The sequence below is a fragment of the Phalangium opilio genome, unplaced genomic scaffold (assembly GCF_054372755.1).
Source record: "Phalangium opilio isolate 3A_F unplaced genomic scaffold, DU_Popi_V2 ptg000017l_1, whole genome shotgun sequence".
Classification (NCBI taxonomy): domain Eukaryota; kingdom Metazoa; phylum Arthropoda; class Arachnida; order Opiliones; family Phalangiidae; genus Phalangium; species Phalangium opilio.
This window is the reverse complement of record NW_028324151.1, coordinates 1341496-1365672: the sequence shown is the minus strand read 5'-3', so window position 1 is coordinate 1365672 and position 24177 is coordinate 1341496. Positions and strand designations below refer to the sequence as shown.

At 40.5% G+C, this 24177-nt stretch overlaps 1 protein-coding gene across 5 annotated transcripts in view; it reads right to left on the bottom strand.

Moving 5' to 3' along the window:
* osa (trithorax group protein osa) overlaps positions 1-23652 on the bottom strand; it is a 41446-nt gene extending 17794 nt beyond the window's left edge. For 4 of the 5 annotated variants that reach the window (XM_089866038.1, XM_089866040.1, XM_089866042.1 and 1 more), the window contains exons 1-3: positions 22165-23652; positions 20923-21147; positions 20587-20754 (exon numbers count right to left, since the gene is read on the bottom strand). In XM_089866038.1, the coding sequence (XP_089722164.1) occupies positions 20587-20754; positions 20923-21147; positions 22165-23151 (1380 nt within the window). In that variant the 5' untranslated portion in view covers positions 23152-23652. The remainder of the gene's footprint in view (positions 1-20586; positions 20755-20922; positions 21148-22164) is intronic. The other variant, XM_089866039.1, reaches the window with a different exon arrangement.
* Positions 23653-24177: the final 525 nt, after the last annotated feature.

Genomic DNA, 24177 nt, shown 5'->3' with positions numbered 1-24177 from the left:
GTGATGGTATGGTACGGTACGAGGGCCGGCCGAGGAAAGACCGATTACGGGAGGGGGGGGGGAAGCTTTACTAAGGAAGAAGACTACTAAGTGATGGACAACAAACAGAAACAGTCCCACTGGATTTCTCTTTCCGAGATATCACGTGTCCTAGTCTAAGAGTACAGGTTTGGGAGATATTGGTCAAGTTTAAATTTAACGACGGTAGGGATACGAATTTGTACCATCGTGGTGCAAATGATATACCAGAAGAAATACGCATCATTTACGCCCCCTCTCTCCGAGCCTAACTAAATTTAATAGGTTTAATCAGATTTAGGATGACCTTGAACGATGCCCTAGCCCTCCCATCGACGAAGAGCACTCATATAGGTTTTATAGCTCAAACGATCTAAAGATTTCGGTCGCTCCAAGCCACACAAATACTATACAATCAAACGAACGAAAACCTACAAATACGGGACCAAGAACTCATAAACAAAACAGAATACTTGGTTCTTAAAATAGGTTACGCGCACAGTCCAATATGTTACTAGTCTCTGACCATATCACTACTACCCCCCCCCCACCAACCCAGGACTGTCCGTCTATCCATTCCAGGAGTGCGAGGATGAATATATTTTTGTCCTTCCGTAGGTCTCGTCCCTAGAGAGTCATTAAGAGGAACGCGCGCCAGAGATTTACGGTAAGGGTCATACGAGGCCGATTGAAACTGGGTCTTTTGGATTGCTTCCCCCCCCCCCTAGTCCTTTCACGAGCCCCGCGTTACGTTACGTTTTCTTCGAGCCTGCAAATCCCCCCTCCCTGCCCCATCCCTTCTCCTCCTAGGCGCCTACGATTATAAAAGGTCGTCGTGAGCACGCGGTCGACGTAAACATTTAAACGAGGAGGCAAGGAGCATCCGCAGACCGCTTGTCTACCGCAATTTACGCGAAATGGCCTCCGAAAACAAGGGAGAGAGAGAGAAAGGGGAAACCACTTTCGCACAAAGAAAGAAAAAAAGATACTTTCGAATTCCGTAATTAGAAATTCAGACGAGTACCCGCTTTCCTTCCTCGATTAAACGCCCGGTCAGCTGGACTGGACCCGTTTACGAATTCAAGCCGGTGACGCTACTGGACTACTCGATAAAAATACTACTACTCTACTACAAAGACAACACCATCAGTGACCAGTAATTAACTTCACCGTAGACATTTGTTTGTTTTGTAATCAACAAGAATGCTTAGCACAAATAAACCTCAGCTACTTTCCCAGAACTAGGCAACTTCTTTCTTCAAAACCAAATATATCTACTTGGGAGGTTGGTTGGTATACAATGCGGGCCATGTGAATTTCCTACTTTACTTTTTCTACCGTTTTCTACTCCGTGACAGTTACTTTGATGTTGGACATGAAAACCTACGGAGCAGTTGCGCCACGGTGCCATACGAGACCACCATGAAGGAAGGCGCGAGTATCCTCGACAAGCTAGCTACCGCCATCTAGCTACGTTACCCATGGTAGATAGAGGATTTACGTCATTCGTGTCTACCACACTCCCTCCCTAAATTAAAGGTTGAATAGAAGATGGCAACTTGACCCCTCCCCCACTGACCCTTAACCAAACTCCAAAAGAAAAAAAGTAATTTTAACCCAACCCAACCTAAACTGACCCAACACCACGAATACTATATGAGAGGTAAAGTTGCAATCTTATCTCCAAAAGATCAGATCAGTAAATAATTCCCACTGACATCACGTCACCTTTGACACGTTTACAATGACCTGACCCCCCCTGGGTTGTCATTATTACAGTCACCAGCGGCAGTTGAAAGCCAACGTCTCCGCCCACAAGAAGTAAAACTGAATTACACTTACCCAATTTTAATTTACAAACAGAACGGGCAAACTAGACGTTTTTTAATATCGCGTTTGAGACAATTATTTAGTTCATAAACCTCTCTTGTTTATTAGAAAAATGTCAAAACAATAAACCGTAGAAGTAAACAAACGCGAAGGCCTAAACACACGGTAAGGGAATAATAAGGGAATACGTTTTCTATCGAGCGCCAGTTGGAAGTACTAGCTAGAATTTCGCGTTGGGCTGGCTAAAAAAATACGAGTTAAGCCCCGCTGCTCTTTATCGTGGAAGGGACTCGAAACGGGCGAAACGAAGTGTAGCGGGGACGTCGTTTCTCTTGGAACACGATATTAAAGCCTTTCATAATGTATAGCGAAGGGAAATATCTAGCGCCAACGAGGCAGCGGCAGCGCACTTCGACTACACTACACTGGCGCACACCAACACCACACGCCGGCCTGGAAACTCGCGGAGGTCGATTTTCAAACAAGCTAAAGTTCTCTGTTAGAAGCAGCAGGCCCTAACGTTGGACGAGGAGGTTTTCGCTAGGCCTCGGCAGGCTTCGTAACCATTCTTTTCAAACAGCCCCTCTCTCTTCCGTTCGTTTCCCCGAACGAGTACTCCCCCTACACGGAGCACTTCTCCCACTTTCGCAACACTCCCAATTTGCGAAGCTGCCTTTTCTCTATACTCTCTAGTTCTACGGAACACGTACCACGTCGCTAACTCCTCTATACCCCGAATTTTCACAACCACACTTATTCGAGAACTGGTTTGCTGCCAAAAAAAACTATACACCAGCAGACGACAGACAATAAAACCTTGTCATCTCAAAAGACATTTCAAGAAACATATTAAGTTAAGCTATCTCATAAGACTTAACAATAAATAACAGAGTTAAGTTTCAATTTCACTTGAGCTTGTAGGTGTTAAGCCTAATATGAAATAATGAAAAATGCGACAAACTTAAAGATTTATGTCTAGAGCGCCTATATCAGATCGCCATATTATTTTTGATGAGTAGAACCTTTCATACTCATTCAATTTATCAGAGAATTAAATTTTATCGCAATGGGGAAACCAACTTCAGTTGTCAACCTATATTCTCGAATAACCCTGCTTACGTAAGTTCGACTCGTTTCGTTGGTTGGTGGACGCATGCGCTGAGGAATGAATAGCAATATTCGATAGCAACGTACACTAGACTGTAGTAGCAGTAGGAGCGAGAGGTTAGGATCCAACTTCCAAAAGCCGAAGGGAAAAGTAGGAAAACAGTTTTCGGCCTTATTGGAAAAGTATATCCCCTATGTGCGCCAAGATTTCAAAACCGTGCACGTGTAAAAAACAGCTGATATTAAAAGCGCGCGCGCGCGCCTTTTTTATTATCCACCCGCGTTTAAGGGAACATAAGGATAAAACTTAATACGGAATAAGAATTTAATACTTTATAATACATACATAGACTTGATTACATTCAAAATTATATTAACTGAGACCTCGGTGGTAGGGGGCGGGGACATTAAGTCATTCATTTAAATAAATAAAGTATTGTGTTTTAGACGAAATATATAATAGTATTTAATTACAATAACCTCACCTACAGATGGCGTTACCTTAAGATCGATTTTTTACTTATTCTAGAAAATAATCTAGAGCGAGTCTCTTGAGTTTGACCTTTTGTTAAGGTTAAACCAACGGGGTTCGGACGAAAAATGTTTTATTGAAAATCCCTGACTTTTCACGCAGCTTATCCCTGACCAAATTTAGTCAATATCCCTGACCATTTTAAGGCGTTGACCAAAGCCCACTTTATCAAACCAGGGCATCCCTGACCTTTTAAGGAAAAAACATGTAAATCCCTGACTAATTCCTCTATTTCCCAAACCCTGACTTATCCAAGTTAACCAGATTCCGTAGGAACCATGAGATAAAGTTGAACCAAGAACTCATATACGCATAGAGAACATTCAAACAACAATTCCAGTTTCCCAATCCATAGAGAGCAAAAGAAAGGAGTCGAAACTCACCAAAAAAAATAAGAAAAACTAACGGAATCAAATCCGAAAATATTAAATAACCATTAAACAAATTAAAAGTAAATAAATAGATACGGCTTCATTATCTAATCTATAAAAGTCACGTGTCAAAGGTTCCGAAAACAAAACAATTGAATAGACGCGTACAAACATTCCATCGCATTATATACATATATATCGGTATATAGCGATGGATGTTTTGGGAATTCCCTTTTAGTAGCAGCGGTTTCCCTCGGTTTTTCGATTTCCACGTTAAAACCTATCAGTCACTCCCGTACACTGGGTCAATAGGTCTTCATCTACCCCTCCCCTCCCCCTCCTTCCATCTCATTCAAGGGAACCCCCACCCCACTCCCCCCTTCCTCCGGTACCTTTCTTAATCCCCCACTCCTACATACAGATACCGCCTTACGCTAGAAGCGTTTTACTAAAATCTTTCTCCAAAAAGGACCACAGCCAAAAATATGATCGGAGGGGGGACTGTTTTTTAACTCATTGCGAGGGTATGGGGAAACCCTTCTTCAAAAGAGATACACACAGAGAGAGAGAGAGAGTAATGAAAAGAATTTGAAATACGCCTACTCGCGATAAATAAATTATCGTGACAATGATTTAATATGGATGGATAATTAACTGACTACCCCCCTTGCCCCCCCCGGAAGGAAAACGAAACGTTCGGGTTGAATGGTACTATTAAAAATTTAGATTATTTAATGTTTCTTTTTTTAATGGAATTTGGCATTCATTCAATATTATCTTATCGTTTTAATTACGTTGAGTTACGCTTTATTAAGAAAGGAGAGTATTGCAAATTACGTACGTTTCTAAGTCTGAAGTTAGTTAGGTGTGCCATTCAAATCGCTTAATGGTTTAATGATTTAATGTTTAATTGAATTCTTCTAATTCTAAAAACAAATGGTTGCCACAGATTTTGCATTTCAAAATTTCCCCTGAACAATCTTAATCTCCTCACTCTTAATTTGTAGGAAAAAAAAAAATCAGAATTTTGCGTTAAAATAAAGCTACATCAGTTTACCCGGGAAAATTACCATACCGCGAGTTTTATTATAACAATTTAAAAAAAATTCTGACATCTATTTTAAAAATCCAAGATTTTACCAGAATTTTACGATACCAGGGCCATTACGAGGGGCTAATCACTCTCCAGAGTCTCTGTACACTTATTACGCTAAATGAGTGGCCCCCTCGGACAATCCTCAAACCATAAAGGACAACGGTCAACGAAGAACGGTAGCTAAATTACCCACCCTACCAATATGAAATTCACTGACTTTACCTGACACTTTACACTTACTTTATCTGATAGCTATTTACAAAACCTCCCCATAAATCCAGGTGCAGTGTCAACCCTGAATTAAGTGTAAATAAAAGCGTGTCAACAAAAAACGTAACGTAACGTACGGGGCTTCCCTAAATCTAAATCGGAAATAATCGAAGCCTATCATGATCATCTCTCGTATCACAATGAACCGCCGAATCATAATCCTCTTGGGCGGCGGATTTGCCACCGCACCGTCCGTCTCTTTCGGGCGCGCAAGATAATCTCTTGTTAGAGTCAAGTATTTAAAAGTGTTTGTGGAGCAATGCAAACGATAGGGGTAGTGGTAGGGGGTGGTAGCTGGCTTCGGCAGAAGAATGCCAATTCAATTGACACGTGGATCAGAATTCCATTAAGTCCACCATCCCCCTCCCAAAGTTGAGTTGAAGACCTTCCCATCCCCGGTCGTAAAGGGAGGTGAGAGACGGCAACAAAATTTAACTCCACCAATCTCCCTAGACTAATTGGCGCCTCTTTCACCTACCCTACCCCATCCACCCCTTCCCTTCCTTAAACAAGGAACATATGATTCGTAACTACTATACTATCACTAATCATTATCTTGAACTCCCCCTCCCCCCTCCGTCTCTTGATTTGTATCGGTAGTTAGTTAGATAAGGAAGATCTGCGTCGATATGTCTCCAAACACGCCGAGATGTACAATGAATGATTATTGCGTAATAATTGTATATGTATGTATTGCAAATAAGTTTAAAAACCGATCAAATTAGTTTAGCACATTATTACGTAAAACAACAGAAACGTACAAATTTGAAGTACACATTCTCTTATATGTTGTTCATTTCGTAATCACATTAAATTCTACGATTTCCTGTTTGGCGTCCGTGTACGAACCCAAAATGCATCGTAGTAGTATTTCAGTCAAAATATTTCATTAAAGAGCTAGACGTGAAAGTCATTTTAAAATAAAGCAAACAAAAACGTAAAGAACTCCATTAAAAAGCACTAATGATTATATCGCTCTTGAAAAACAATTCCATATCCCTATGAATGAAATACCACGTGCTACGAAACGACGATAAACCGAAAATCTTTCCTTGTTTGTATAAATTTATATTTATATAGAATGTTAAAAGAGTACGTAACTCTCGAAAATGGTTTCAGTTTAGGTCAGGAACTATTTGAACAAAACCAGAGAGAATCTAGATTCAAGAAGGAATAAACTAAACGACAAAAACGTGCGATAAAAAGTGAAAAACAAATAAATATATAGAGTAGATATATTGTCGCGAGTGCAGTCAATTTGACGAGAGAAAAAGGCAAAGAGCCTTGACAATACACTTTTTCTTTAAAAAGAAACAGAAAAAGAATAAGAAAGAACAGGGCGCCGTGTACAGACAATCACGGACAGTATCAGAGAGAATTTGGAAAAGGAGTAAATGAAAGAGTTAAGAAGAGTTTTAGATTAATATAAGAACATCAAAAGCGTTTTTGACTCGAGCACTTTTGAAACTTTATATTAAATTAACGGAAACGTTTTGTTATGATTACGATATTATCCGTATAAATCGATACACAAATACTTGTCTATTTCATTCTCTCTTTAACCAATAACGCGTGTCAAGTACATTCTATTTCCGGTTAAAACAGGTTCAGCATTTATGGCTACAAAAACACATGTCCTACAGTTGTTGTTGTAAAAAAACTACAGCCCCCTAAAATTGGATTATATTATATCTTTTCATCAAAACCGGTAACCAATCACTAATATCGCGAAATAACCTTAACCTCCGACCTTCCGCGGCGAAGGTTATCGCGTTACTTATAAAATTCGTATTGTATTATTAGACCACCTGCTACTTCATTCCTAAACCACCATCACCGTCCTCAAATCGTAAGTCGTAAATGACCGTCGAACTGCGGAAAAGAAATCGCCGTAGGCTTCCATCAAAAATAAAAGAAAAAAAAAAGCGCGGGAAATCGAGAAACAAAATAAAAAAATAATAGTTCGCGCGCAAAGTGTGTCCCCCCCCTTCTCCAGTACCTCGCTGGCTAGACTGGCGCGGGACCGTCATCGTCATTTTCTCATCCCTTTTCTAAAACCCCCGGTGCTTTGAAAAAAATAATAATAAAATATATATATAAAATTGCCCGCGGCAACACAACGACGTTAGAGTTGAGGGGAATATTTTTCGCAACATGTGCGTGCGAGGCTAAACTTTGCGTCGCGGCAGCGGACAACTCAAGCGAAACCTGCCCCGTAAATTTACTAAGTAATTTTTTCCATACCTCGAGCGAGTCGAGTAGTCGAGAGATTTTTCTCTCTCAAATCCTTACCTGCCTAACAAATATTTAAGTTAATGTTTGTTTAGAATTAGATTTCGCAAAAAGGGGAAAGAGAGGGAGATTTTACTTGGTACCGAATTTTCCGTGCTGAAAAATCAGTAATTGGATTTTTAGAGATTTAAACCGTAAATAAAATCCGGTTTTTCTTAGTCGAGAGTGATTTCTACTATACAACTTAAATTCATTGTTTTTTCATTCGAGTTTTCAGCCCATAGATGGCGACGTCTGTTTTAACTTAACAGGAAAAATCGAATTTAATTCGATAAATTCACCGAAAAATTCCATCCTAAAAATCTAAAAAACAATTTTCAATCGCCTTGAAAATTACATCGCGATTTTTTCCGTCACCGTTTCCTATTACTCGCTTAGAGGCAATATACGAATTACTAACGGACTAACGACGGTTATAATTAGATATGGCGTTTTATAGACACGCGTAAATCTATTTTACGACGGAATATATTCGGTTAAATAAAGTTACGTCATTTAAATTCGTCAAAACATCCTTTCCCACTGAATTTGACGTACAAGCCTCTTCGAAATAATAGTAATAAATACATATTTTATATAAATATACACAAGCTTTCAAAAAGCGGCGACGGTGTTGTTTTCGTGCACAAAGTCGAGAGAGAGAGCGAACTATAATATAAGTTTAGCCCTTGGGTGAATATGTTTGGCACGAAGTCAACGTCACATTATCTTGGAAATGCCAAGTTATAATGGATGATGGGTGGGTGCGGGTAGAAGGGGACCTTCGGGTCTTTTTCGCGGGAAAAAAAGGAGAAAAGCACGTGGATCCGAACGTAAACCTATTACTGCCAAAAAGGCGTAACTCGAAAGCAAATTTAATCGAAGAAAAAAAACACGTGGTCTTTTGCGAATCAAAAAATCAAAAAATTGGATAAAAAAATAAATGATAGCGGAATTCAATAACAACTTTTAAATACAATGAAAATATAGTAAAATTTCTGTGAGATTTTCTAGGGCTACGTTGGAGGGTTAATAATTTTATACTATACATGTTCATTTAGATTGGATTTTATAAAGAAATTTAAAAGATCGATAATAAAACTAACTAATTTTATATTTAAAAATGATCAAGCTAGGCGATAAATATCTTAGTAGGTGGAGGGGGGAGGAATGTGAAGAAGAGTTACAGGGCTCGTCTGATAAACGCGCTTCAATTATTTTCTAGGAAAATAAGTCGACATAAACTAGGCAAGGAAAAGGATAGGATAGGGGACTGGTGGTGTAGTAGGGTTTATGATCGGACCCTCGGTACACGGCACCACCAAATCTGGCGAGTTTAACAGTCCCCGAAAAAAGAAAAACTTTTATATTTTGCGCCCTCAAAAAACCTAGAAGCAGAAGCGAGCGAGCGAGGGAGGGCGGGAAACTTTGGTCGCGCCAAAAACGAACGAGGGATTTCGAGGAAAGCAAAAGATAACAAGCCCAGCAATACAGCGGCGCGAAACTCTCGAGTTAAGGGAAAAAGAAGGGGCCGGGCGAGTCGAGAAATCGGCCAGCTAGCTAGTCCAACGTTCCCTTCCTTCGTTCGCATGCTCGGCCTTTTAGCTCTCGGAATTAAGACCTATATAGATTTTCCCCCGTTTTGCAGAGAGAGAGGAACGCGCCCCGCCGCCAGGGGCTTGAAAGTTTCCCCGCTGACTGTACGCCAAGTAGAATAATAGCGGAGCGGGCTAGTGGGTGGCAGCTAGGAGGATTGAAAAGGACGGACGATGGTGGCGCTAGTTTCTACGAGGGATTCGTGTGTACTGGAGTGAAGCGGTCGTTCGGAGCCAAGGCCTAGCGATATAAGCGGGGCGAACCCGTCAGGGCAGCTACGGCGCTGCGGGCTGACGTACGTACGTACGGGGCAATAGGAAAGACGAGCCGCCACCAACCACCTCGAAAAGGGGGAAGTGATGGAAAAGGCCTCGGTCGTAACACCGTACGGGGAAAAGAGGAGAGCGAGAGAACGAAGGAAAGAGAGGGGGGATCCTTTACTAAGCCCCACTGCCACACAGCGTAGGCCCATTTATCAAGTGGGCTGTCAATACTGCAGCGAACGCTAGGCTAGGGAAGTAGCGTAGAGAACGCGGACGGCTACGAAGTATGAACCCTCCCCGTTTAATTCCGTACTCTTTTCTGTTTGGGCGACCCCCTCTCTTTCGCTAGCCTCGCTGCTGGGATCCGGTCTAGGCGAAGCTTTGTTCGAGAGCTAGCCTCGCTGCTGGGATCCAAACGACTAGTCATTACGGGCTGCGGCAGCGGGTTTAGCGCGCCGAAGGAGGGGAGTCAGAGCTACGAGCGAAATGGCGGAAAAGATAGTTTCAGCCTAGAAAACGCCCGACTCTCCGACGCACACCACATCAACAACAAATTTCAGCTTGCCTCGACAATATAAACCAGTTTATCCTGGAAAAATACGACTAATAAAATATTGCGCAAAAATTCCCCCCTCGGAAAAAACTACGCCCGAGAGATAAAAATGAGACTGGACTCCCCGGCCTAAGAATATTTTTTAAACGGGGAAAAAGTTCGCTCGGAATTTATACACGTTGCCTGCCTAGTACACATACGAGATAGCGAGGGCTCTTTCTCAACGTTGTCGAAATTATGTGCTTTTTAGGAGCGGTTGCGAAGCTGGCTAAACCGACTGAAGGGAATATTAGAGGATAAAGGAGGAATAGTAGGGGGTGGGTGGGTGGACGGGATATATAAAAGTTGGGAAAGAGAGCTCTCTCGCACGGTGGCGCTGTCGTACGCGGGCCAAAACCGTGGAAACCGTTGGTACCATGGCCGTACCATCATCTTCGAGGCTGTACCCGCTTTTAAGGTAGGCGGAAATAGACAGCTTAAGCAAAATACGCCTAAAACCATTAAATTCACTCGACCACGAGGAAATCTACCTCGGACATCAATTTTGAAATTGATTTTAAATTATTATTACCCTTTCAATAAATTCTGACCAATAAAGATACGCTAAAATCTATTTCAGAGGTCAACAAGATGGCGGTAGAAAAATAATAAAACAAAAACCGGATATTAAAAAAACGAGACTAAAAGTCCCATCCGGTTTCGTAAGTTCCTGGCGATTTTTAATATTCGTCTGCTTAAACTCCCTAGCAGAGGAAAACAGTCGGGAAAGGGGGGGGGACTGAACTCTGGTATCTTTACCGAAGGCTCGTTCCATTCTCCGCGCTGTAAGCTCTACGTGCACTTCGGCGAAAAAAAAAATTCTAAAAAGAGGACGCTCGGCTCGGCGCAAAAACGCTTCAGAACGTGGCAAAAAATACCAACGAAAAATCCTGCCCCTATACCAATACACCCAACCTAAGAACCATGAAGTTTTCCTATAAAGAATCCATTAAATTACGTCGCTTTTAAGCCTGAATCTTTTTATATACGAACCCCTAACTAAAGAGAGCTCGCGATATTTGGACGAAGCTTTTTTAACAGAAAAAAAAATCCCACGAATATATTACGGTAATGAGGAAAAGGAGAGAATGCTTGTCCCGTCCGACCCGATAAGCGAAATATTCGGTTTATTATACATTAATAACTAGAAAAAAACCGCTGGTACAATATTTTTCGCAAAGACAATAAAAAGAGAGGACGTATAATTTTTACGGCTTACAAAACCGGGAGGGATGTCAGTCAGATCTAATACTAACATTAGTAGAAAAAAGAAAACTCCGAGTAATTGTCCAAATAGAAGAACTTTAACAAAACTCAAGTACTAGCCCGCCTCTTTTAACTTTATCTCTCTCGCGCCGTCTGTATTGACGTCACGAGGGGTAATTTAGACTCGGTTTTTCGAAGAACCAAGTTTCTAGAAGAATAAACGTAATGATGACCTTCGCGTTAAAGTTAGATGGCGCCACGCTAAAATTTAATAACTTTTGATAGCGAGTCCTAATGAAAGATTAGTTTAAACTCCGGTCTTTGTTTTGTTTTGTTTATAATTCATTACTGAATAAAGGATTAAAATGTGTTAGATTGATTTTCAAGTACCGCGTAAATACTCCACGATGTCTCGCAGTTGAGTTCGCCTCAAAACAATGAAATGTGTCGTGTTTGACACTAATTAGCAAATTTACATTGAGGTGAGAAAAGCTACGGCGACGGTGGAGCCAATATATTAAATAACGTAATAAATACTATATAAAACAGTAGTAATTAGTATCAAATCTATCAATTCTAGTAACGAAGGGCAAAGGAATACCCGACAGTAATTAATATATTTAAATTACGACAACGGAGGAACGAATACATTAAATAATATAATATTTAAAATAGAAATGAAATTAGTTTAACACCAATCAGTTCTCGGAATAATGGGCAAAGGCTAAAGTTCAACAAACGTAAAGAAACTATTATAACAAAACTTCTTTTGAAGTTTCTCTAAGTTGACTGAATGAATGAATTAGTATCTTGGTGAATAAAGCAACGATTGTATACAGTATTCGGGAAATTATACATACAGGAAGGTGGGTACTGGTACCCTATAGTGCAGGAGGAGAGTTTCGTTTATCTACCGGACGGGAGAGAGTCTGACTTAAGTACATTCAGCATGCGGAGATGGCAACTGTCACGAACCGAACCCAATGCCCCTTTTTTCCCCAAAGTTCCATCTGCCGTTCCGTTCTGAACCCATCAAAAAAGGTCGGTCGGTCGGGGTGTCCTCTCATACGGTTGGTACTTATATACCTCGTGGTAGTCACTATCTAGGGGTCTTAAGATTGAACCCTCGTCACAACAACAACCCGTAGTACCCTCGCAAAAATTCGATTAAAACAATAATAAACATAATTTCTTACGCCGATATCAAAATGCAAATAAAAGCAAGTTATTTCACAGACTTCCCACCAAAAATACTTAAAACAATTCAGATAAATTTATCTTAGCTTCAAGTCAGACGTAAATCCTTCAAAAATTCTGAGTAAATAAAAATAAACAATGACGTAACAAATAATATAAATTTGAATGGACAAACATCATATCTCCGCGCGCAAAGCCATGCATAGGATAAGGTTATCTATCTATCAGTTATCTGGCGAAAAAGAATCCGCCAGCGCACGTGGATGAATAACATTAAACACGAGGGGGGTGTTGGGTGGGTGGGGTGGTTTTGGCGGGAATTGGGAAAAGGCGCCAAAAATCGAGAATATATATAAGGAACAGAGGAGCAAACATTAGCGCGCGCGCGAGGGGATATAAAAACAAAAAACAGCTGATTCCTCCTCTTCCCCCCCCCCACCTCTATATAAAAAGAAAGCGGGGACAGAAGGGGGGGAGGGGGCAACCCGGGGAACACAGAACCAAGATTCTCGAGCGCAAAATGTTATACAAAAGCCAAGTATTCAAACAATATCAACCAAGACCGCCGAGAATGGACAAAAAAAAATAAAAGGAGAAAGAAACAGAGCGTTCAAAAATCTAACGAGTAAAATTGTTTCGTAAAAACCACGACCGTTTAAGTTATGTCAAAATCAATGAAATCATGAGAAGGGTGTGTTTATATAAACCCAATTAAACTAATTTTGACAAGTTAGAGAATAGTAATTTATTTACGAACCAACGGTCTGGCAACACTGAGGGAAAAATACGTATTCGATTCATGATAAACTTAACTATATCGTAACAAAACCTAATTTTAAAAGTGGGCATTTATACCCAAAAGTCAAAATCAAGTTAAATCCATGGAAAGACGTCACCATTCTCCACTGTTTCAAACCAGAGTTCTCAAAGGTAACCTGGGGGTTTATCTAATTCCCATATCTATTCACGGTTACAACGGAAACGATATAGGTTGGCTAAATCTAAAAGGCACTACTTATTCATCCTCGGTCATAGTCTATATAAATCTACGGGCGTGACAGAAGGATTGGGGGGGGGGAACAGAATGGAAAAAGGTAATCCTCCACTTTTCTCTTCCGTCCGTCCTACTGCTGTCGAATGCAGTAGTCACCTCACCTAGCCGGTCATCCCACGGAGAAGGGGTTTTCCTCAAAAACAATCATTGATTGCTAATAAGGACCGGCAGATTTGCCTTCGATAGTAATTAAAATGAAGCGGCTCCCGTTGTCAATCGTCCCAAAGTCCAAAATTATCGTTTATTATTAATCATCAGTTAAAACGTAATCCTTTCCCATAACATGCGCATGCGCAAATACTCAAAACAATGAAAGACTTTCGTTTCTAAAAGGTCGAAACCCAAAGAAAAGCGTGTGGTCAAGCTCCCAGAGATCTAATTTCAAAATTCCCTGACCATTCCCCAAGTTTTCTTGACCATCTACAGATATTTCCCCTGACCAATGCCAATATTAATTCACTATTATTGAAAAATCCGTTATGTTGCGCGAGTCTTGTCTGATTGCAATTCAACAGCTATCTACAACAAACTAAGAAGCTTGTAGCTCAGTTCGATTCAGTTCCAAAAACCCGAGATGCTAGTAGAGTCACAAATTAAAGGGCTACAATTCCCACCATAAACTAACTACACTTGGCCGCCGATTATTTAGAAAACAATATCAATCTTCTAAAATAAACAAACACTAATCATATCTAGACTAGGTTGTCCACAAAATTATCAACCAACACTCTTTAAAAAAAAAACCCGGTGAACTATATAACATTCAAGGTTAAGAAAAGAAGAAAAAAATCATAATAAAGAGGAAGCTGAAGTTAAAAGGGGCGTCTACCGAACCTGCACCACCAACCACCACCAAAACTTAAGTAGCGCTACCGTATAGGTAGGTATTTTCACTCTTAATCGCCGGGTGGATCGGGAAGATTTTTGTGTCGCTTTTGAGGGCTTTCCCCAATGTTCACTGACACCTCATCTCACCTCCCACCCCCTTTGACACTAGTCTATATCTTCCCCGTCACCTCTACCATAGCTCGTTTATCAAGAACCGGCACAAATTTCTACTTCGAAGTAGAAATATATATCCCGAGCAATAAACCCCCACATACATACACACCCATCCATACGGAAGTGACAGAGAACACAACAGACGCGGTGGTGGTGGTGGTAGTCGTCTCCGGAACGAGGGAGGATTGGAAGAGGACCTTTTTCTAGCCCCCTCCCTAACCCCCCTTCCTCTCATCCTCATCTTTTAGGAAACATTCCAAAGGATGGATCATTCATACAAATTCCTCATCTCTCTCTCCTTTCTCTCTCTGTAACGTAGTTTCTTTGCAACCACGATAAACTACTAGTTGATCTTTACGTTAACAAAGAGTAAGTAAGTAAGCAAGTTAGTCTGTGCCCAGCATAATGAATTGAAAAAGTATAACTGATACTTCAGAAGATTAGAAGATAGATGCTATTTGCATTTTGTTATCAAAAAATTATCCAGGGATAAGACAGGCTGGCTGGAGAGGTAGGTGAATGTTGTTGGTCACCGTTAAGACATCGGCCTTAAATTCAATTTGGTAATGAAACTAAGCTCCTATTGCGATTGAGGAAATTTAATCTGAAGGGATTTGATTATGATTAGACAAACGCAACGAGAATTAACAGAAAGTTGAGCTAGGTATCCCAAGAACCAACAATATTATATAGTCGACGAAAGAAACTAAGGAGAACGGTATCGAGACACGGATTGTGTCTACACATAATGGACACTAATGACATTACAGGCTTTCATACCCTTCCTTCCATCCCCCCTTGAACCTAATCGCTTTGGGTTGATTTGACTTTGAAGGTACAGATATCGTGTAGAATCAATATGACAATTGGTATCAACGGTAAATTGTACAGCGGGGCAATTTGAAGGTGGTCTTCGACTTACCATAAGTTTATAAGTGATATGTTTCGTTCCATAAGTATGACACTACCTATATATACTTCGTAATGGTGGAGATTTACAGCTCGAGCTAGTTCGACAAGCGAGAATTGAGTAATTACACTCGGTGGTGGTTAATTTTGCAGGACTTCCATGAGTTCCATCTAGGTCCTATTTAGTCAGCATTACTAAGCCCAAATTTGACAGCGCCTCACCAGGCGTCGCTATGACCTACCTCACTCACTTCACGACAATCTCTAAGTAACCAGTGACAAACTTATGGATGGAACATACCTTATGAACTTAGGGCAACTTTGGCATGCACCAAACGGCAAACAAACGAAATGAATCTTAGTTTAACAATATCAGGGTGGATTTTCTCAAGTTATTTCGTAACGAACACTTAAAAAGAAATCAATTTTCTTGACTATTAAGAATCGCTTTAATCGTAATATAACTGTCTTTGTACACGGCCAAGTAAACAATGCGCGGGGAACGAAGGGATAAAGGAATGCGATGCGTTAGATCTAGTGAAAAGGCAGCAAAACTAAAGCAAACAAGCGTCATTTATTCTCTCATTAAAACCGTTTGCGTATATTAATTAAGCTATGAAAATTTACAAATCTCCCAGAGGGAAAATATGAAACGGTTTAAGGCAACTTGCTAGCTCCTACTGCGGGTGTGTTTATATCTATATGTATAGGGGGCGGGGCACCTTTTAAGTCACGAATAATTAATTAACAATTTTATTCCTCAATTACGTATAGCTCCGACGTCAAAATATTTATCTATAAACCTTTTCAAAGTCGTTAGCAAGAAATGGCCTCTACAATACCCTAGCTCTGGTGTGTCTTCTTATGGAACTTCAATATCGCAACTAATAGGTCAACGGGGACGCCAATGCCTTATGGCAAAGCATTCCTCGTATTCTTAATCTAATGCAACTTGGCTTGACGCAATTTTAACCCGATTATTGACAAAGCCAAACCATTTCAGTATCAATATTCAAGAATTCTCGTGAAATCGGGTAATTTCAGCGCAAATATTTGAAACATTCTCGTGAAATCGGGCAATTTCAGCTCAAATATTTGAAACATTCTCGTGAAATCGGGCAATTTCAGCTCAAATATTTGAAACATTCTCGTGAAATCGGGCTATTTCAGCGCAATTACTTCAAAATTAAGCTGAAATCGGGAAATTTCAGGACTCCTACACATTGTCCTTAGTTTTACAATAATGTCACACAGTTTCCTTAGCAATTCGCTTTCCGTCGTACAGCTTTTATAAAAGGTAAAGTAAGTGTGTGCAGGCAGGCAGGCAGGCAATTTCGCTTTAATTTTGAAGTACAAGTGACATGGCATTGGATGGGACGGGGCGGAAAGAGATAATCAAATTCGCGTAGAAAATAAGCGGACCTATCTATTGTTTAAGGTTGTTAACACTGTCAAGGCTAACAGACAGAAGGAAGAATACATCCACGGTAGATAAAACCGATGACAAACATCGGGACTGAGCGCGGCCAACCCAGTCAGTCTCCAAGAAAAAGCGAAATTCATCTTTACAAACAGAAGCCCCTCAACAAAATCCACATTTTTACCCACAAACCTCCTCATTCTTCTTCCAACTTTGATCACCAAAAATTGAATTGATACTTATCGTAAAAAGTATTATTCAACTACATTATAGTTGTTTCCCCTCTAACAGTAGGGAAATATTTAGTCGCATTTCATCCCCCCTCCCCATTATACTTTAAATTCCACGACACCCCGACCTTATAATGGCCCATTTTTAAAATTCCATGACTTTTCTCTCAGATTTTCACGGAGATTTCAAGGCATAAACCACATATCATGAAAGATAATTATACATCTAATCACGAGTGTAGTAGTAGAAAAACCACTAAAAACTAGTAGAAAAAACACTATAGTATTGTCCCTACTTATTTGTATTTCAAATAAAATCAACAAAAATAACTACCTAAATTAAACCAGAAAAATTTAATTAATCATTACTAATTAAGGATATGATTAAAAGTAAAAAAATCACGAGTGTACTAGAAAAACCACTAAAAACTAGTAGAAAAAACACTACCGTATTGTCCCTACTTAATTGTATTTCAAATCAAATCAACAAAAATAACTAGGTACCTAAATTAAACCAGAATAATTTAATTAATCATTACTAATTAAGGATATGATTAAAAATAAAATATACAAGACAATTATTACCACGATGGAATTTGTTAACTAGCACCTAATTCCGTATGTAAGAAGGAATGAGGAATAATTTTGGGTAGTATTAGTATTATATCCAATTAAAACAGGCGAACTCGTTAAGAGGGGGGGGGGTGTCGTTTGGAAATCCATCAAAGCCAAGCAAGCATCCAACAGGTATTTCGCGTAACGATATCATACGCGCTATAATAGCGCACTTATTTACCGTTTTTTTCACGCAAAACTCGGCATTATATAACTTTAAACATTCAATTACAACCAAGGTGGGGGGGGGGGAACTTAGTGTATTTGGGGGGCTGGTAATGATCCTGTCTTTATAGTCTAGGCCACGCGACTGGAATATTTATTAGAGGTTATTTGTAGCCATATCCATTTTCAAAATAGATTATGTACTTAAAACATCACCGGGGAAGTTTACAAAAAACGAGGCAGACAAATTGACTGACTGATTAATCAAAAAAAAAAAAAAAGAAAACAACAACAAACCATTTTAATGTCGATTGTTAATGAATTTGGGTAAGTTTTTTTATTAGACTACTCGACTTTAATGAGTATGTTATAGTTTGATTAGCCACATGTCCCGTTTCTACCTGAAACCCCCTATCATGGGAACAAAGGGTTACAAAGAATCGGTAAGATTTTTGTCCTACACGTTTGGAGTGTCAGAACTCTGGTTCTATTACAGATACGTGGATGCCCTTCGAGTATGTTATAGTCCTATTTGTCCCCCATATAACCATACCAAATACTTGGGGATCGAGTAAACAGGGGCCGAGTAATTGAGAAAAATGTTCACAAACATACCCCCTCTATAGGAATAGCATTAGACCCAATTTTGGAGGCTCATAACTCTGGCTCTATTAGAGATTCGGGGAAATCCTTCGAGTATGTTATAGCCCTATTTGTCCCCCATCCAACCATACTAAATACTTGGGATCGAGTGAACAGGGGCCGAGTAATTAAGTAAAATGTTCACAAATATACCCCCCCCCTCTATAGGAATAGCATTAGACCCAACTTTGGAGGCTCATAACTCTGGTTCTACTAGGGATACGGGCATGCCCTTTGAGTATGTTATAGCCCTATTTGCCCCCCATCCGAGCATACTAAAAACTTAGGGCTACGACAAACAGGGGCCGAGTAATTGATGAAAATGTTCACAAACATACCCCCTCTACAGGAATAGCATTAGACCCAAATTTGGAGGCTCGTAACTCTGGTTCTTTTGAGTATGCTATAGCCCTATTTCTCCCCCTTTTAATTATGCTAAAAACAATGACTTAACTTTTAACCAAGTCCAAGGGGTCGACTGTCCACTACCAACAAAATTTGGTCGAAAATTCTAGTTACCCAATTAAAGAGTTAACGTTTTACAACCTTAATGTATATTTTATAATTCAAAAGTACTAACTATAACTTTTCCCCCCTTCAAATAATGAACTTTCGCAAAATTAACTAAGTTAGAAACGCATTAAACACAAGGAGAAGAGGCCGAACCATAAGGAGAGAGGAAGGACACACCGTCCAAATCGCCGAAAAACAAAAATGAGAAAACAAAGAAACCCCGGGAAAGGAGTCGCAACTACGCAGAAAGGAGATACGATTACCTAAAGTACTTAACCTTTGACCTTACCCACGGTAGATTAGAGACAGTTAAATATTTAACCTTTGAACTGATTAAGTTAGCTCTAACCCTTCTTTTTTACTTCTAATATAAGTCTTTATATATTTTTATACCCTTTGAGCGGATTGTCGTGAATGAAAATGAACCTTATACTATTTAAGCAGCTTGCTCAACAATAAGACTTACATAACATAACCGAAACCGACTTGAAACTTATCTTAAATAATTGCCTATTAAAATCTAATTTCAAGTTCGATGGTACCATAACACTAACTGACCTCTGACCCAGACGTAATTAAAATAAAAAGGAAAACTAAATTATTTCTCTATTTCTTTCATATAGGCTTTCGACTCCCAAATAGATTACAACAACGCTATACTCTGATTTCAAGAGCCAGCCAGAGAGTATAAACTTTTAGAAAACAGGTCCGAGAAGGAAAAATATGACGTAAGCGCGCGCGGCTCTGGCTCTGGCTCCGTCGTAATTGGATCCGGAAAGACCTCGAGGTATATATTGCCGAAGCATTTTGGTTAATTGGTAGAGGATATGACAGCTAACCCCCTCTTCAGGCGTCTCCTCCTACGATTTTGAATTTTATATCGTAAAAAACACCAGCTAGATAATACCAGTGAGAGCAGCGCGCCTTGGCTCTTTTTAAAAGATCCCTACTTTTTCATTTCCCCGCCAAAAACCCCCAACAAAAAAAATAGAGAAAGAAAAATCGCGGGAAATCTAAATTTCGCGCAAAAAATAACAAAAAAACGTGTGCCATCGTAGGACACGAGGTCTCTCTCCCCGTTATAGTTTGGCAGCTCATTGATACAATATCGGTTAACCCGAATTTTAAGCATTCCATATGATTTCAACTCTCTTGTTTAAGTGCCTAATTACGCATTAAATAATTTATGTGAATTGATATTTCTTAAACTGTAATTCCCATAGGGAAAAAGCACCAGTTTTTCATTGGGTTTTGAATAAAATTTGGGTACACTTGATTTCATAATGACTTGATTTATATCATTTAAAATCTACCCAAACTTTAAATGACTTCAGAACCTTTCCTGACACCAGATTTCACAAATGGTCTCTCCCCCCACCAATAATTGACCTATGACCTTTATACAAAGTTTGTAGAACTTATGGTAACCAGGTTCAAATGATCCAGACCAAAACCGGTGTACCTTCAGTTCAATGTGTACCTTGTTTGTCATCAACATGGAGTTCAAATGACACAAAAGGGGGTGTACCTACAGTTCAATGTGTACCCTGTCATGAACATAGGGTTCAAATCGTACAAAAGGGATGTACCCATGGTTCAATGTGTACCTTGTCACCAAATGGGGTTCCAAGTACCCTCGGAACCCAAAATAACCCCCCCCCCAAGTGGAATAAGAAGGGGTTCTAACCTGAGGACTTTGATTGTTTCCAGAAGATTGCTGGAAGTTAGGTTGATGAGACTGATTTGATTGCGAACGCTGTTGCTGCTGATGGTCATAGTTATTCCCCGATTGAGATGCGTTGGAAGCTCCACTACTAGCACCGGTTCCGTGCATCCCATATGGTGAACCACCCATCTGAAATCAATTTCGAAAATAAAATTCACAAACTGTGACCTGAGACGCGACGTACAATGGTTAACATTCCCATTTTCAAATTCCCCGACTTTTCCATGACCCGTGGCAACCCCAAGGATGACCTTTACCCTTTGACCCCTTTGCCCGATAATTAAAAGGTCATATTACCTGAGGAGAAGGGTAGTTCTGATTGTGTGGTCCTCTATGTTGCTGTTGAGAATAGGGCCTTTGAGGATACTGTTGGGGTGGTTGACCAAACTGACCCATTTGTGGCGAAGACGCGGGAGATGGTGCGCCACCTTGATTGGGAGTACCACCTTGAGGTCCACCCGGACTCATATAGGGTGGTCGCTTAATACTGGGATCACCTCCTGGCCCTTGCATTGGCACATTCTAAACAAAACAAAACGGACACCAAAAATATTATTATATTACAGTTCCTCAACCATAATAATTCTAATAACCATGACAGCGGAAAGATATTACAGAAAAATAATTAAAAATTACGCAACCATATTTCTAGTAACCATGACAGCGAGAATCCATTACAGAAGAAAAGTAGTAAAAATTACGCAACCATATTTCAAACAACCACGTTATATTTTTAAAAAGTTCCCTAACCATAATTCTAACGACCATGACAGCAAAAAGTTATTATAGAAAAAGCATTAAAAATTACGCAACCACATTTCAAACAACCATGATATGGATGCTATATTTTTAAGAAGTTCCCTAACCATAATTCTAACTACCATGGTTATGTTATGAAATAGTTATTTCGGCCTTTTCAACGAAAATACATTTTGTTTCCCAGATTACAGAAATAACAAACTAGAAGGAAGTAAGAATTTGTTGAGGCAGGTGTCTTTTAGGCCCAACCCCCCCTTCAAACTATAATTACAGAATTACATTCTCCCAAATACATTCTCTCTCAAGTAAATAAACAATTTCTTGGTAATTGTTAGCGATTCAGATTATTTTACCGCGAGAAATTATGTTAATTTTCATCGCAATTAATTAAATCTAAAACGTTATGAGTTTAATTTATGCCCCGTTTGACGCCTTCAGAGCAAATTGAAGTTTTGCAAGAGGTAACACAAGGGCATTTATTGTAAATATAAATCTCGTTAAATTAATTAAGGTTCAAAATTTCGTCTTAATTTAGCTTAACCAAGGCTTAGTTAAATAAAATCATCGGGGACCATTTGATTGAAATGTCAAAATACGAGAATAACTAATTAGTTAAGGGGGCTGTCTAATCATACATCAATAACACCGCAAATTTCTTGTTAAAGGTCAAGACCATGGTGGTATGACGATGGCAACTGGGTGATTTGATTGTCAAGGGGGTATGTTTAGTTCTAATTCGCGTCATATTGAAGAGGAGGAGGTTAGTTGAGATTATATTACCTGTCCTCGATAGTTAGCGGCGCCCATTCCGGCCATCTGCTGTTGGTAGGACATTCCTCTGGTGGGACTCCATCCGTGGGGCGAACTTGAGGATCCGGGATACTGGTTGTGTCCGCCGCCACCGCCGCCGCCGGTGTGGGGTCCGGCCGAAGGGTCTTTGTGCATTCCTTGGTTACTATTATAATCTCCGTAATTGTTTTGAAAGCGTTGGAGAGGATTTGGCGCTTGTAAGAGTTGATTGAGGGTCGGTGTCGGCCCTCCTTGTTGACTAATACTTTGTCCGCCGAGAAAGCGTTGTTGCTGAGAGTTTGGCGGATAGTTCATAGTAGGGGGCATGCCCGAAGCCGAGTTGGCCGACCTGGGTAAGGGTCCTCGCGGATTGGGTTGAAAGCCAGCTCGCTGGTACTGAGAAAACATTTTGCTGGCGTTTTGTTGCTGCGAATTGGGCTGCGAGGCCCCGGGGTCTCCGCTATTGGGGGGCAGAGGTTGGCCGCCATGTTGTTCGGCGGGGTAGCCCGACCTGTCGTAAGGGCCGCCGCCGTAGCCGGGCATGGCGGCCCCGGCGTGATTGTCCCCTTGCGAATTTCGATATTCGTCCGCGACCATGGCAGGTTCGCGAGGATTCGGGTTAAAATTGGGGAATTCCGAATTCAAACGCGTCCTTTCGACGGGAGACGCGAAGCCCGTTTGATCGACGGCGGGATTCGCGGCCGAGTTAGGCCTACCACTCAGCCGCGGGCCTCCATCTTGAAAGTTATCCATTTTCATGTCTCGATTTTGGCCGCCGCCGCAATTATTCGCGCGAGGTTTCCCTCGATTATTCGAAGAAATTACGTTACCCGGCGTTGAGACCTCTTCCGAGTTGATATCCTCGTTGGACGATCCATTCTGTAGATTCGAATTAGCGCTTTGGTTTCGCGACTCTCCCGTATTATCGAGTTGTTTTTGATCCGAGCAGTTAAGCAGTCTCTGCGCTGGGGCTGCCATACTGCCACTACGCCAACACCCAACCGCCACTACGCGACCTATTCGCCGCCGCCGCCATCGAACGATCAGCCTAGGCTTTGCCTATTCGGATTCGCGCTAAGATTGAACTCGATCAACCTATTCCCGAGTTAAATCATCGTCGCCTTGTTGATCATTACGCTTCACGCACGTGTTTAGACTAAAACTTGGACGAACGCGAAGCGAGGCTTACGGCTGCTGCTGCCGCTTACACGGGCCCTTATCACTAGCGCTTCGAGCTTCGCGTAAAAAGCGCCAACATCTTTTTTATAAAGGCCAATTCCTTCGCCGAAAAGCTCCCGAAACGAGCCGGACACTCGCGATCCCAAATCAATCCATCCCGACACGACTTTTTCGCCAACCAATTCCTATTTTTGACAAATATCGGAAACGATTCTTTAACGCGAGATGATTTCGCTTTAGGGACTCACTCCTCGCAATTAGGCACTACGGCGGAGTAACACTAATACGCGTTCTAGTCGGTGACGCGACCGAGGCTTTTTTACCCGAAAAATACAGCTACGGGGGTCGTCCCTAAAGTCAGCAACCGCGCCAACTACGTACTCGTCATTCCAGTTGTTAATAAAGACAAAAAAACCTGCTCGCGGAAAAATTCCCAAAACGGCTCTTTCACCGTGATAGAAATTCCCTCAAATACGACGAACTAAATAATATTATTTTGCCCTCTTTTACGAGCGAAAATATCCCCGAGAATGGCGCGATGTTAAAACTTCTTAAATATAACATTTTCACACCTAAAATTATAGGACACAAAATTCTAATAATAGCCACGTAGTTTACTGAAATTGAACTTTTAAAATAATTCTTCATTCAATAAAATGACTGGTGTATTAAAATCAAAAATAATCAACACCAATAGGCCTATTAATTAAATCAAATCAAGTCTTTTCTATTACGTAAATAGGGTATAATTTTGGCGGGCAATTCCAAGAATGTGATTAATTTGACAAGTGGTCACGAACCTTTAAAGACGATCCCCAAAATTTA